At 45.9% G+C, this 14065-nt stretch overlaps 1 protein-coding gene and 1 pseudogene across 2 annotated transcripts; one reads left to right on the top strand and one right to left on the bottom strand.

The window, feature by feature from the left end:
- Positions 1–236: 236 nt before the first annotated feature.
- On the bottom strand, positions 237–4538 carry CDKN2AIP (CDKN2A interacting protein). Of its 2 annotated transcripts, none has more exons than XM_055567447.1 (3): positions 4107–4521; positions 3532–3662; positions 237–3103 (listed from the first exon to the last, which is right to left on the bottom strand). In XM_055567447.1, the coding sequence occupies exons 1-3, from the start codon at positions 4376–4378 to the stop codon at positions 1764–1766; spliced, it is 1743 nt and encodes a 580-aa protein (XP_055423422.1). In that variant the 5' UTR covers positions 4379–4521; the 3' UTR covers positions 237–1763. The 2 variants fall into 2 exon arrangements, with proteins under 2 accessions (XP_055423422.1, XP_055423423.1); XM_055567448.1 differs by having other exon boundaries at positions 2900–3103; positions 3563–3662; positions 4107–4538.
- Positions 4539–4589: 51 nt separating this feature from the next.
- LOC129643188 (condensin-2 complex subunit H2-like) lies at positions 4590–10624 on the top strand (annotated as a pseudogene).
- Positions 10625–14065: the final 3441 nt, after the last annotated feature.

Here is a 14065-nt window from a genome sequence, read left to right on the forward strand (position 1 = left end):
CTGCTTTTCTTCTGCCCTATGCTATTATGAAGAACTGTAAAATATGTGTTTCTCTTAAACCAGGGATTCTTTAAATTTTAATAGTGATAGCAAGTGTTTATAAATTAGATGTGTTTTTACACTAAGCAGCTTCCTCCAGTTCTACCATATAAAGTTTACTGTAATTTAAAACATTTTCAATTGCTTTTATATTAACTTGAAATTAAGCCAATTTAGGCAATTATTAAACCATCTAATTTAGATACATTACAGAAATTTATTCTTGTAATCACTGACCCACAAATTACAAGGCTGAGGAAACAGGTAATTAAAACAGCTTTCACAACACTCATGTTAATGCTCCTCACAATATATAAAAGCAACCCATTCACAGAATATAGATTTTAAACTTTGGTATCCAATTTAACATGCTCAAAAATGAATCATTTTTAAGTTATCCAGTGAAATAAAAATTATTATTTCAAGTATATGTACTGTCTTCTATTATTTCTAAAATATAAAATTTAGAAATAACTTCTGCATACTTAAATTCTACTATTTATGTCCAATTTTCCTACTCCAACCCAACTGCCATGTAAAAGGTCATGTCCTGGTTTTTCTCGGTACATTATCACATCAATGGTCAAAGTGCAGCAATTTTAGAAAGCCAGAAGGCCAGAGAGTAATCCAGTCTGAATCACTTAGGACACAGAAGCAGGACTTCATTTCATTACCAACAAATATAATTCAATTGAATAGGCTCATTAAAGAGCTGAGCTTAGCTTTTCTACTGCCTGCCCAGTGTTTTTCTGAGATTTGTAAACAAAAATACAACACCTAGTTCTGCTTCTAGATTTGCAAACTGTTAACCTCACTATCCATAGAAAACTGCATCAAGCTGTGAAAAATTACCCAGTTGTAACTTACAATGACTAGTAACATGAAGCCTATTCGTAAGAATTGGTTCTGACTTCGGGGCTGAAAAAAAAAAAACAAAACAAAACCACAACTTCTTGAAAAGGTAAAATAGCTTAAAGCATTTAATATCTAAACAAATCAATCCGTTAATTATAGTAGTCACAAAATATGCTTAATATAGAAACCCACATTTATGTCTTTAAGAAAAAGGGTAAATTGTAGTTTACCTCAAAACATAAATTAACCCACTTAAAGAATCTGCAGAGGTCAAAATCATGGTGAATTTCAAACAACTTCAGAATAAAATAAACAAGTATTTTACACTGCTTTATATCTTAAAAATGCTTACAACTTCTCATAAAAATAGTCTGAGGCAACTATTTTCTCTTATTCTTTAACAGACGTTCAGTATTATGGGCAACATTCTTAAAACCTTAAGCTTCACACACTTTCAGACATTCAAATACTATGGTCCCCTTTTCTTTGATGTTAAAGTTTATTCAGCTAGGAAAAGAAAAAGCATGGTAGACAACTTATACATTTTTCACCAAATTGAAAGTAGTACAAAAATTTCAAGACTACAGAACTACACATCGTACCTAATGTGTCATTAAAAATAGAAGACGGTATTTTCTTCAGCAAATAAAACAGCATACTGGTATGCCGGTAATGCATAAACCTTTTAATGTATACTGTCATTCACAAATTATTTACAACTTCCACTGTGTGAAGAGAACTAGAATGTAAATTTTCTGCAAAACTGGAAAAAAGCAATACAAAATTTGTGAAAGCTTGTGTTTCATATACAAAAGTAAGCCAGTTTGTCTCTTCAAATACCAGATAATGTACACACTATTTTGGACATATTACAGTAATTCTTGAGGATGTTTTAATGCCGGAGGCAAGTTTACAGGCCTTGATTCTTCATCGAGGAGTACTAAGTCTTCTATTTCACTGCCTCTATATTTCCTTTTACATATTTTTACCACTACCTTTTTCTTGAGAAATAACTTCAAGGCTTCTCTTGATGCAACTGCTTTAGCATTTTCTTTGCTTTTTCCACAGCCAGTGCCCAAGTACACAGACTTACATCTCAATTCACAAACAATACTTTCTTGAGAACTCTTGTTTTGAGGCAGATCTGCCAGTTCTTTTAGCGGGACAAAAAACACATCCAGTGTGGCTTTCAGAGCCTCGATAGCTGCATTTAAGAGCTCGCCATGATTCACATTGGGACTAAAGCCACCGACAGCCACCAACTTCCATGCCACTGTTTTATACAGTCTATTGAAAAATGGTTGTTTCTGTTTCACATCTTCGTTGGTTAACTTGCAACAAGAGAACTTGACAGAACTCTCACTCGACTGTGAAGTACTTTTGGAAGGCAGCTGTGCCGTGCTGGTCTGAGAACTACTCTTAGAAGCCAGCTGGGACACACTTGCCATGGCAGTGTTTTTGGAGACCAGAGAGCCACTGGTCTGGGAGCTGTTCTTGGAAGCTAACAGTGACGCAGCTACCTGTGAAGCGCTTTTGGAAGTCAGCATTGTGTTCACTGAGGTGTTGCTCTTGGGGGTTAGTGAAGATGTGCCTGATGACGAACTGTTTTTAGAAACCGATGATGAAACACTTGCCTCTGAACTGGCTTTAGAAGTTAACCCGCTGGAAGCTGTCTCTGAACTAGGTTTAGAAGACAACAGTGGCAACTCTACTTCTGAGCTTCCTGAGGAGCCCAACAAGGGTACCTCAATCTCTGAGACGCTCTGAGAGGCTGAGGTGGACGAGCCTTCCAAAGCACTCTTTTTCGGCGATCCACTTTGTTGTCTGGAATCAGTGGACTGGGTTACATGACTATTCACACTGGATTTCAACAATGAAGAAACAAATGATGCTGAACCATGTTTCTCTGGAACTTCTGGTTCAGAAGCTTTTCCAGACCCTACCGCTGTCACCTGAGAGGCAGTGCTGCTGCTGCTTTGGCTGGCAACTGCGCGCTCTCCATCACTTGTGGCGCTGCTATTCTGACTCGGGGTGCTGGAGCTCGGAGCTGAGTTCCCACTACTCTGTGATTTGGAAGAGGAACCCGAACAGGTTGAGCTGCTCTCCTGCTGACCTGATGTTTTAGCAGGAATTTTCAGATGATCTTGCTCAACTGCAGAATTGTTTTTCCCTTCTATGGCTCGTTTTTTGGCTGGCTCTTCTACCCCTTCTGAAAAAAAGGAAAGCAGATATATAAGTCTACTTCACACACACACATCAGCTCAAAATGTACAAGACAGATACACATATTAAAACAAAGGCACAAGGTAAGGTGAAATTACTTCAGGATTTGTAGATTCTTTAAGAAGTGTGGAATAACTTCATTAATTCTTAAAACAGCGTTGAATAACATCAATAATTTCTAACATTAAAACATTAACAGCATAGGTAACATTTGACACTTCGAAATCTCATGGCAGTCAAAGGAAACTATCAAATTCAAAGCCTAAAGCATATAAACACATAATTTAACATTCCAACTTGATTAATAACATTATAAAAATTATAACTCATTAAAAAATTAGTAACGATAATTCCTAATTACATCAAACTTAAGTTCTAAACTCCTATGTATGTTCACATCTATGATCTGCTAACCATTGCTACTCGATATCCCTCTTTTCTTCACCTTGGCAACCAGTTCGTCTCTTGTGATATGGATTGGAGCATCTGTCACTTTGATGCCTTCAGCCATACTAAGTATTTTATCCATAACTTTTTGAGGGTACCTGGAACAAGAAGGGAGAGACGCTTCAGAAAGTGTTTCTGCTCCGCTGCCACCTTTAGGGTACAAAAACTGCAGGCCACAGGAACTGCATTTCCTGGTAGTAAACAAGAAACTGAACCAACCGCCGAAACTTTCGGTTTCCTGGAACTTCGCACACAAACGCCCAGGGTCTGGGAGGCGGGGCCCTTTCTTACAATCCTAATTTAGATTTAGTGTCACTTTCCCCCCAAGAGCATTGTCAGCTCATCGCCAACGACACCAATGGAAGCTCTCCCACGCTACGGGGGCACCTCCAGACCGTGAATCGTGTCGGCTTCTGCCAAGAGACGCCCTTCTCGCCCTTAGAGGGCAGCAGGTCCCGCGGATTCCCGCGCTTCACCACTCCCCCTCTCGGCCGACGGCTCCGGGCCTCGGGAGAGCTGCTCGGGGACGCGGGCTCACTCACCGGCACCCGAGGAAGACGTGGTTGGCCCAGGCCATGGAAAAGGAGATGAGCTGCTGCAGCTGCCGATTGCGGGTCCCGCTCTCGGCATCGGCGGCCTCCTCCCGGGGAGCGGAGGCAGCGCCGCCGGCGGGGGCCAGGTCCCCGGCGTTGCGGAGCAGAAACTCTCGGCGGTGGCGCCAGTGTTTGTCGGTCTCGCCGTCGCAGCGCAGCGCCTCCACCCAGGCGGCCACCCGCGGGTTCTGGCTCAGGTATTCCGACACCTCCTGCGCCATGTTGGGCCTGCGGGTCGCGGAGGCCGGGAGAGGACTCTGAGCCGGCAGGCAGGCGGGGGGCGCGGGGTGAGCGGCCCTGTCACTGCGGCCTGCACCGGCAGCCCTCCAGAGAACGCCCCTCCAGAGGCCCAAACAACAGCGCCGGGAGCAGCTGAACCGCCCACTTCCGCCCGCCGCCGGCTCCTTCCCTTTTATAACCTCGTAGCCGCCGAGCGCACGCGCGTCCTTCCGGCGCGAGCCGGCCCTCCCAGGACGCTTTGCGGCGCGCGAGCTGCCGCGACGCCGCGGCCCCGACGGCAGCGGGGGGAGGGGAGGCGGAGCGAGGGCAGGCGGGCGCGCGCCTCCCGCCCCAAGAGGGCGGTTCGCCTGTGGGTTGGCCTGGGGTACTCTCGACCTCTGCGCCCGCCTCCCCGTTCCGGGTCGGCTTTGTGACGCCGCGCGCTCCGGCTTCCTCCCTCCCGCGCCTGGCCCGCCACTCCTGGGGGCGGCCGAGGGCAGCTGGGAATGCGGACTGGCTGGGTGGGGCCGGCCGAGTCCTCGCGTCTAGCGCGCGTCCCCGCCGACTCGAGCTGCTGTCCCAACGCGAGGTCTGGCGTCTCGGCCCCAGGACGCTGGTTTCGAGCAGAGCCAAAATAAAGCTCGCTTTCATCTTTCGGTTATGTGGAAAACAACATCCAGCGCCGTTTCGAATATAGATAGGCGAGGCATTTTGAAGCCGTTCGGGTCTCGGGGCATTTAGGGATGTGCAGGTGCATATTCGTTTAAATTGTGCTAATAAAGATAAATGATAACTTTTATCCAGGTCGATGTTGCTCTGTGGAGCCCAGTCTTTGAAACCAGCCCTGACCCCGCAGATTTGGGTTTGGTTTCCGCAGTTCAACTCAAGCTAGTACTGCTTCCTCTTGGGTGGATTTTTGGTCAGTATCAAACGCTGCACCAGGAACTTCTGTCTCCGTATTTCGTTAAATTTATAAAGAGTAACGCCTAGCTGGACGGAAAGAAGTGCATTTGTCTCCATGACCCCAACTTTACCCTCTTAGAGCACTTTTTTCTTTGCATTTTTTTTTTTCCATTTTAGAATGTCCACACTTAACATTACTCCCGACTTGCTTATGTTTCCAATATTAGGTGTTGAGATGGTTGGATGGCATCACCGACTCAATAGGCATGAGTTTGAGTAAACTCCGGGAGCTGGTGATGGACAGGGAGGCCTGGCATGCTGCAGTCCATGGGGTCACAAAGAGTTGGACAACTGAGCGACTGAACTGAACTGAGGCAGAGTCAACAGTCCCTCCCTCTCAGCCTACCCTACCCTCATTGGTTTTCACAAGTTCCCTTCTCTCCTTTTCTCTCTGAATCCTTCCTCCCTCTAGTCCAGCAATTTGTCTCCTAATAGTGAGAAGGCAGGTTTTTTTTTTTAGTACGATATATGCTATTCTTAACTTCGTGGTCCGTAATCTATGCCCTGAACCTTCATATGCAAAGTAAACCTTAAAAAAAAAAGACATGTCTTTTAGGTCAAGCATCTGGCTCCTTCAAATAACAAATACTCCAGCTTTCAGCCCAAAATGCTTTTATTATAATTTTAACAATCAATTTTGAAATCCAGGCTCTATTTGAGTGCCCTCCAAAGCAACATGGCTGGACTGCTACAGGGAAAAAAAAGAAAAGAAAATTCTTGGTTTAAAATGTCCAGATATCCAGTATCCTTGCCTGGAAAATCCCATCGACAGAGGAGCCTGTGGGCTGCAGTTCATGGGGTCACAAAGAGTGGGACATGACTTAGAGACTGAGCACTCTACAGTAATGCTAATCTGAAATTATGTTATTTGAGGAAAACCGCAAATAACTCAATTTACTAAGTTATTAAATACCCCAAACTAGCAATCATGTTTTCTCTATATTACAAATAAAAGTAATTTATTTTTGAATAGCTAGGAACATTGAAAGGTCATTTTTATTTCTTAGACTGTTTATATATATACACACACACACATATAATTTGAAGTCATTAAATGTAAATCATTAGCCTCTTTTTTGGTGAAGTAGAATCTGCGTATTTTTTTAAAAAGTAAGAGGAAAACAAATATCGTATATTAATGCATAGATGTGGATTCTAGAAAAATGATACTGATGAACCTATTTGCAGGACAGGAATAAAGATGCAGACTTAAGAGAATGGACTTGTGAACTCACGGGGGAAGGAGAGGTTGTATAGCACAGGGAGCTCAGCTCAGTGCTCTGTGATGAGCTAGAAGGGTGGCATGTGTGGGAGGGAGGCTCAGGAGGGACGCTCAAGAGGGAGGGGTATATGGATACATATAGCTGATTCACCTGGTTATACAGGAGACACTAACACAACACTGTAAAGCAATTATATTCCAAAAAAAAAATTAAAAAAAAATGTCCAGATATCATCTAGGTGTGGAATCATACTTGCTGTCTCCCCCATGCCAGATAATTCATCAAAGGAAAAACCAAGAGGTTCTTTAGTTCTTCTTCACTTTCTGCCATAAAGGGGTGTCAATCTGCATATCTGAGGTTATTGATATTTCTCCCAGCAATCTTGATTCCAGCTTGTGCTTCTTCCAGCCCAGCGTTTCTCATGATGTACTCTGCATATAAGTTGAATAAGCAGGGTGACAATATACAGCCTTGAGGTATTCCTTTTCCTATGTGGAACTTGTCTGTTGCTCCATATCCAGTTCTAACTGTTGCTTCCTGACCTGTGTACGGATCTCTCAGGAGGCAGGTCAGGTGGTCTGGTATTCCCATCTCTTGCAGAATTTTCCACAGTTTATTGTGATCCACACAGTCAAAGGCTTTGGCATAGTCAATAAAGCCAAAATAGATGTTTTTCTGGAACTCTTTTGCTTTTTCCATGATCCAGCGGATGTTAGCAATTTGATCTCTGGTTCCTCTGCCTTTTCTAAAACCAGCTTGAACATCTGGAAGTTCACAGTTCATGTATTGTTAAAGCCTGGCTTGGAGGCTCTGCCTGGACCTTTGGAAAAAGACAAGCCACTAGTGGCCTGAACCAGGTTGGGATGGCCTTTAGGAGAGAAGTGAGCACAGAGAAGACCAAGAAATCACCTGACATGAGATTAAAGGGGTCAGACAAACTTATTAAGATTAGGAGGCCATCACGTGAGACAAGATTAAGGGCTTCCCTGGGGGCTCAGACAGTAAAGAATCTGCCTGTAATGCAGGAGACCCAGGTTAGATCCCTGGGTTGGGAAATCCCCTGGAGAAGGGCATGACAACCCGCTCCAGTATTCTTGCCGGGAAAATCCCATGGACAGAGGACCCTGAGCGACTAACACACACACACACACAAGCCGTGCTCATGCCCTAATCTTGTCAGAGACCCCCACCTTTTGAACTCCTGTTCAAACCCCTTAGCAAGTTCTCCAGGGTTGAGACACAGTTTTTCAAGGCAGAAGTCTAGTCTGTCGCCTTTAGCCTGGTAAAGCAATAAAACTATCTACCCTTTTTTACTTCTCCCAAAACTCTGTTTCCAGGATTTGATTCAGCATTGGTGTACAGGGCGGCCGAGCTTTTGATAACATAATCACAGTGGTGATGTGTGTGTGTCCTGAAAGTCAATGACGAGAATGTTTTAAGAAGAGCATAGTCCCCTGTGTCAGAAGCTGTTCTGTGAACAGAGAGAAACCATTTAAAATGGAGTGGAGGAAAATGGCTACAGAACTCGTGGCGGGCTGAGCACACTGGCCCCTCTCGAAGCCAGCACTGCGGTCCCCGGGCTGATCCGGCCCCTCCAGAACATGGAGGATGTTGAGGAGCTTCTTCACCCACCTCCTGCTACCCACCCGCTACCTCAGCAGAAACGGGGAGGTGGACGTGACGGCCCAGCTGGGCGAATGTCTCGAGGAGCTGGACCAGATCTGCGTTTCTTTTGACAAAGGCAAAACCACAATGAGCTTCACTGAAGCGGCACAGTTGATGCAAGGCTCCTTTGTATCTCCAGTCAGAAGGCGGACTAGCTCTACTCCCTGGCGCACCAGGCTCTCGACTTCATCTATGGCCAGAAGCGGGCCAAGCAGCCCTTCTTCGAGCCGGCAGATGGGACCGTAGGGGAGGCAACTCTAGGGCCCCCCAGGAGGTGGCGCATAAGTTCCTGTCGTTGGACGACCTCTCTGACTCCTGTGTTAACGCGGCTCTCGGGGTGACCAGGTCCCCATTGGGACCGTCATCAGCGTCCTGCCCCATGCCCCGGTAGCCCCTGACGAGATGAAGAATAGTAACCCCATGTACAGCCGGCAGGGGGAGGTCCTGGCCCGCCGGAAGGATTTTAGGATGAATCCCCGCCCCAGAATAAAGTTCTTGTTGGAGCCGGTGGGAGTGTCCCTCATGGAGACGCTGCTGCCAAGGAACCAGAAGGAGCCTGGTAGGGTTGAGGAGCAGCCCATGGAAGTCTCTGTGTGGGGGAGTCCCGGCCCGGTGCTCCGCATCTCCCAGGAGCCAGGCACCTCTCCGGAGGGCCCAGTGCCCAGAAGCTGGGGTGCGGAAAAGGCTGAAGAGAATGCAGAGCGGACAGCGGAGCCCACGGAGGCCTCAGACCCTGAGGTCCCGATCCAGCCTCAAGAGCCCACTCCGGGAGCGGAAGGAGGCCTTGGAGCCTGCATCCTGGCTGAAGGAGACCCCAGACCCCTGGCAGCACCTGGAGCCCTTCGAGTCCCTGGATTCTGAGCGCTGCAGGAAAGGGAGGCCCTACTCCGTGCCTCCCACGCGGAGGAGGTGCCAGGACAGAAGCGAAAGAGGAAGAGTGGCGTCAAGCTGCAGGACTTCCACTAGTGGTACTCGGCCCCACGCCGGCAGCAGGAGGCCCTGGCGAAAGGGCCCTTCCTTCGCAGCCATGGAGGTTCTGTACTGGAAGCATGTGAGGGAGCAGCTGGAGACACTCCAGAAGCTGCGGAGGAGGAAGGTGGCTGAGCAGTGCCACTTCCAAGGGCTGAGGAGGGGCCGTGGTCTGTGGAGGAAGACTGCCTGTAGGACTCCCTGGAAGACCTGGGAGCAGCAGATGACTTCCTAGAGCCCGAGGAGTACACAGAGCCCAAGGGGGCAGAGCCCCGGGGGAAAAGGCAGAGAGGGAAGCGGCAGCCACACCAGTGTCCCTGCGCTGGGAGGAGCTGGTCCAAAAGAATGTGGAGCTCTTCGTCACCACCTGGAAGCAGGAGCTCATCCAGGAGACAGAGCTGAAGCAGCACGTCCGGGACTGGGAGGACACCATCCAGACCCTGCTCCAGGAACAGGAGGAGCACATGCCCTTTGACATCCATACCTGTGGGGACCAGGTCTCGAGGTTCAGACAACTCAACCAGTGGCATCCCTTTGCAAAGCTGGTGGCAGACCAGGCTGCTTTTGAAGTGTGTCGCTCCATGCTGGCCTCCTTGTAGCTGGCTAATGACCACACAGTGGAGATCACCCAGCAGCTGGGCTAGAGGTGGCCGTGGCCACCATGTCCTTGAGACTGCTCACATACCAGCAGGCCCATGAACACTTCCAGACCTACGGTACCCCCTCCACGGTGCCGCCCTGAGTGGGGAGCACCAGGGTTGGGCCCTGGAGCCCATCCCCCACAGATGCTGGGCATGCATCGGCTCAGTCCACTTTGCTTCCTGGCTGGCCCAGCCTAATAAAGTGTTGCCATCTCACCAGTCCCTTAAAAAAAATAAATAAATAAGATGAAGTGGGGAGGCCAGAAGGGAGCCTGCTCAAGCCGTTACACTCAAGGTCAATTGCTGACCCAGTAAGAAAAGGTGCCTTTGCGTCTTCAACAGGAAACAGGCTATTACTTCACAGCCCAGCTGGAGGATGAATTTCTCCTCCCCAGGCAACAACCTAGTCAATGAGAGACTGAAAATCAGCCAAGGAACTCAAGCTCGGTAACAACCTAGAGGGGTGGAATGGGAAAGAGGTGAGTGGGATGTTCAAGTGGGAGGGGACATGGGTAAACCTACAGCTGATTCATGTTGATGTTTGGTAGAAACCAACACAATACTTGAACACAATTATCCATCAATTAAAAATGAAAAATTTAAAAAGCCACTACACTTCAAACTTCCAGTTTCCTCCAGTGGACTCTTTGTTTATACTAGCCCTACCCAACTCTTTCTCCTCTATACAACAGCCCTCCTCTCCTTTGGTTTTTGGACTTGCCTATTTTTTCTATCTGGCCTATATACTTCCCTGGTGGCTCAGATGGTAAAGCATCTGTCTACAATCCCGGGAGATCTGGGTTCAAGCCCTGGGTTGGGAAGATCCCTGGAGAAGGAAATGGCAATCCAAATTTGCATGTTCTAAATTGCAATCCTTTGCTGTTCCTGAGTAAATCCATTTTTACTGGGAAAACAACTGACTGTCTTATTGTTTTAGGTCAACCCTGTGGAGAAATCAAAAGCGAGGAGTACTGGTATTAATGATCCAGTGGCTTCCCAGGAGGCTCAGTGGTAAAGAATCCGCCTGCCAATGCAATCCCTACTCTAGTATTCTTTCCGGGAAAATCCCATGGACAGAGGGACTTGGTGGGCTAAAGTCCATGGGGTCACAAAGAGGCTGACATGACAGAGCACACAGAACACACACATTAGAGACTGGAACCATTGGCTTAGCAAAAGTAGTTTTGGTGGAGGGATGGAGGCAGACTCTGTCTTGGAGTAACTTCAGGAGTAGGAAGCAGAGACACTGGCTGTGAAAGAGAGAAGAGAGAGGAAGCTAGAGAGGGTCATGGATCCAGGCAGTTTTTAAATTTAAGATGAGAGTAGCTTCAGTGTGGGTACCGGCTGACTGGGAGGAGCTAAAGGAGAGAGGGTTTGAGGATACGGTCGAAAAGGGTGTTAAAAGAAAATTTCTGAAGAAGTCAGAGGGTCTGGGATCCAACATGGAGGAGGAGAGATTAACCTCAGGTAGATGGAGAAATCTTGCCTCCATTTTAAAAGAAAAAAAAGTTTGTAAAGATTGGAGATGGGAGGTGAGATGGAGTCTGTGTGACGGAGTAGAGAATGCTTGAAATGGATGTTTTGGAGAACAGGGAGCAAGCTGCCTAGATAAACAGTTAAGTTCTGGTAAATTTTTTTAAAATTGTAAATTATACATACATACAAAAAGGAAATGTCTAAAGAGAATTGAAAGTGAAAACATCCCTCCCTTCTCAGCCTGGTTGCCCTCTATAGAGATTATAATTAATATCAGTCTCTGTCTTGGTTTCTTTGGGGAGCTATTTTCATAACTCCACATTATATGCTTACATTGTGTGTGTGTGTGTGTGTGTGTGCGCGCACTCAGTCATGTCTGATGACTCTTTGTGACCCCATGGACTATAGCCTAATAGGCTCCTCTGTCCATGGAATTCTCCAGGCAAGAATAGTGGGGTCGTTCCAACCCAGGGAAGGAAACCGCATCTCCTGCGTTGGCAGGTGGATTCTGTACCTCTAGCGCCACCTGGGAAGCCCATACTTACATTATTTCTTGATTTTTCAACTTTATGCATTTCATTTCACTTCTGAATGTGAAAAATGATAAATCTGTATCACTTACACAGTCTCTTCCCTCACCCAATGTTTGTTAAATATTTCGTGTTCTTCTGTTGGTCACGTGTCACACATTTAAATATTATATTTAATCTTTAATTTCTTAATCTATCAACTTTAGATGGTTAGCTCTTGATTCCCATGTAAGGTAAAAAATTCTGGGACAGAGGCCATATAACAGATATTTGGACATTCAGAAAAATCTGGCTTGAAGAGAAAATCTAACCCCTAGTGGTGAACTGGCCTCAGGTAGAGAATTCTAAAGTGTTCCTCCATTTTGTTTTTGCATTAAGCCTTGACATTAATAAATGTCAATAAATGTGTTTGCTGCTGTGCGAGTTAAATAGGGTTGTGAAGTTGCATCTTTCATGAGGGTTAGTTTCTAAAAAATCAGCATATAAAATGAAAGTCAGATAAGACATGATAGCACTCTGCTTTCTTTTCCTGTGGCATAGCAATAACCTCAATTTTAGAAGGGCTTCTTGGATATCTACTGATGTGAAGAAGTAGGGTAACTGTGGGCTTCCTCTACAGGTTCACAAATTCTAGTTTGATTAATTTTAGTTGCACGTGACAAAACTAATTATGAGTTAAAACAGCTTCTGCTTAAACAGAAAAGGGGAATTTATTGGCTATATTACCGATACTCCAGGAAGTAGACTTTTGGGATCCATGTACTCAATGTAATCAGGAAGCCTGTTTCTTTTCACCTCTAGGCTTTGCTTTCTCTGTGTTAGCCTCAATCTCAGATAAGCTCTTCTTGCATAATGGCAAGATGGTCCCCAGCGGCCCATAGCATGTACATCTGCCAGAGCTCAGCAAAGACTTTGGAAAGAGCCTTTCCTGGTAGTTTCTGTGATCAGCCGGAGGTCCTTTTGGGAATTCATTCATTCTGTTGAGGCATATTTTTATTCCTCAAGCAGTCTAGCCAGGAATGTGAAGTATTCTGGTTGTGCAGGTCTGAGTCATGTGTCTACCCTGAGAACAATAAAACATCTGAGTAGGGCCAATATTATGCAAGAGAAATAACAAAATCAATAAATAAAGAATTCACACTCAAAAAAGTGGGAGTAACAGCTGTATGCACTGTAGGATCACCAAATACCAGAAAATATTTTAAAGAAAGGATGATAATAATGTTTCAGATGGCACAAGATAATCCTCCTGTGGGAAGCCCTTTTATAAAATGACTTCCTTTCCTCCACATTTTAGCCAAGGCGATAAAACCTTTTCACAGCAATTAGTATAGTTCCTTACCTAATACTGGGCTTCCCAGGTAGTGCTAGTTGCAAAGGACCCGCCTGCCAATGCAGGAGACAAAGAGATGCAAGTTTGATCCCTGGGTCAGGAAGATCCCCTGGAGGAGGAAATGGCAACCCACTCCAGTATTCTTGCCTGGAGAATCCTATGGACAGAGGAGCATATAGATCCTTCCGGAAAACAATTTCATTTTTTTAGCCTTCATGTTCCTCCTAATGCTGATAAGATGAGGTCATTATTACCTGTACTTTCCCATACGTTTGTGACAGTCTTTCCTTGTGCCTTATCCTTAGGTGTAAATCTAGGAATGAGATACAGATAGAGATCAGACAAGAGTTGGTACTTAAAGAAGCGCAGTTCAAGCTCCCATAAAAGAATAAACTTGATCCTGGCTCTTTGAAATCATGGAAAGTTAGCACCAGAAGGGGACCATGAGATCGTGTTCATTTCATACGTGAGGGAGCTAACGGTGAGAGTGGTTAAATAATTGCCCAAGGTCAAACAGTGGGTTAATGGGAAAGCAAGAATGAGAAACTAAGAAAAACAGTCAGCCTGTTGACTTTTGGTCTAGGCCCCTGTCCCCTGTCATATATTGCTCCCTGCTGCTGTGCTCAGTCATGTCCGACTTTCTGCAACCCCACAGACTATAGCTCCTCTGTAGGTTGGTCATAACTTTCCTTCCCAGGAGTAAGTGTCTTTAATTTCATGGCTGCAATCACCATCTGCAGTGATTTTGGAGCCCAAAAAAATAAAGTCTGACACTGTACCCACTGTTTCCCTATCTATTTCCCATGAAGTGATGGGACTGGATGCCATGATCTTCGTTTTCTGAGTGTTGAGTTTTAAGCCAACTTTTTCACTCTCGTCTTTCACTTCA

The sequence above is a fragment of the Bubalus kerabau genome, chromosome 2, assembly GCF_029407905.1.
Source record: "Bubalus kerabau isolate K-KA32 ecotype Philippines breed swamp buffalo chromosome 2, PCC_UOA_SB_1v2, whole genome shotgun sequence".
In the NCBI taxonomy this organism is placed as follows: Eukaryota; Metazoa; Chordata; class Mammalia; order Artiodactyla; family Bovidae; genus Bubalus; species Bubalus kerabau.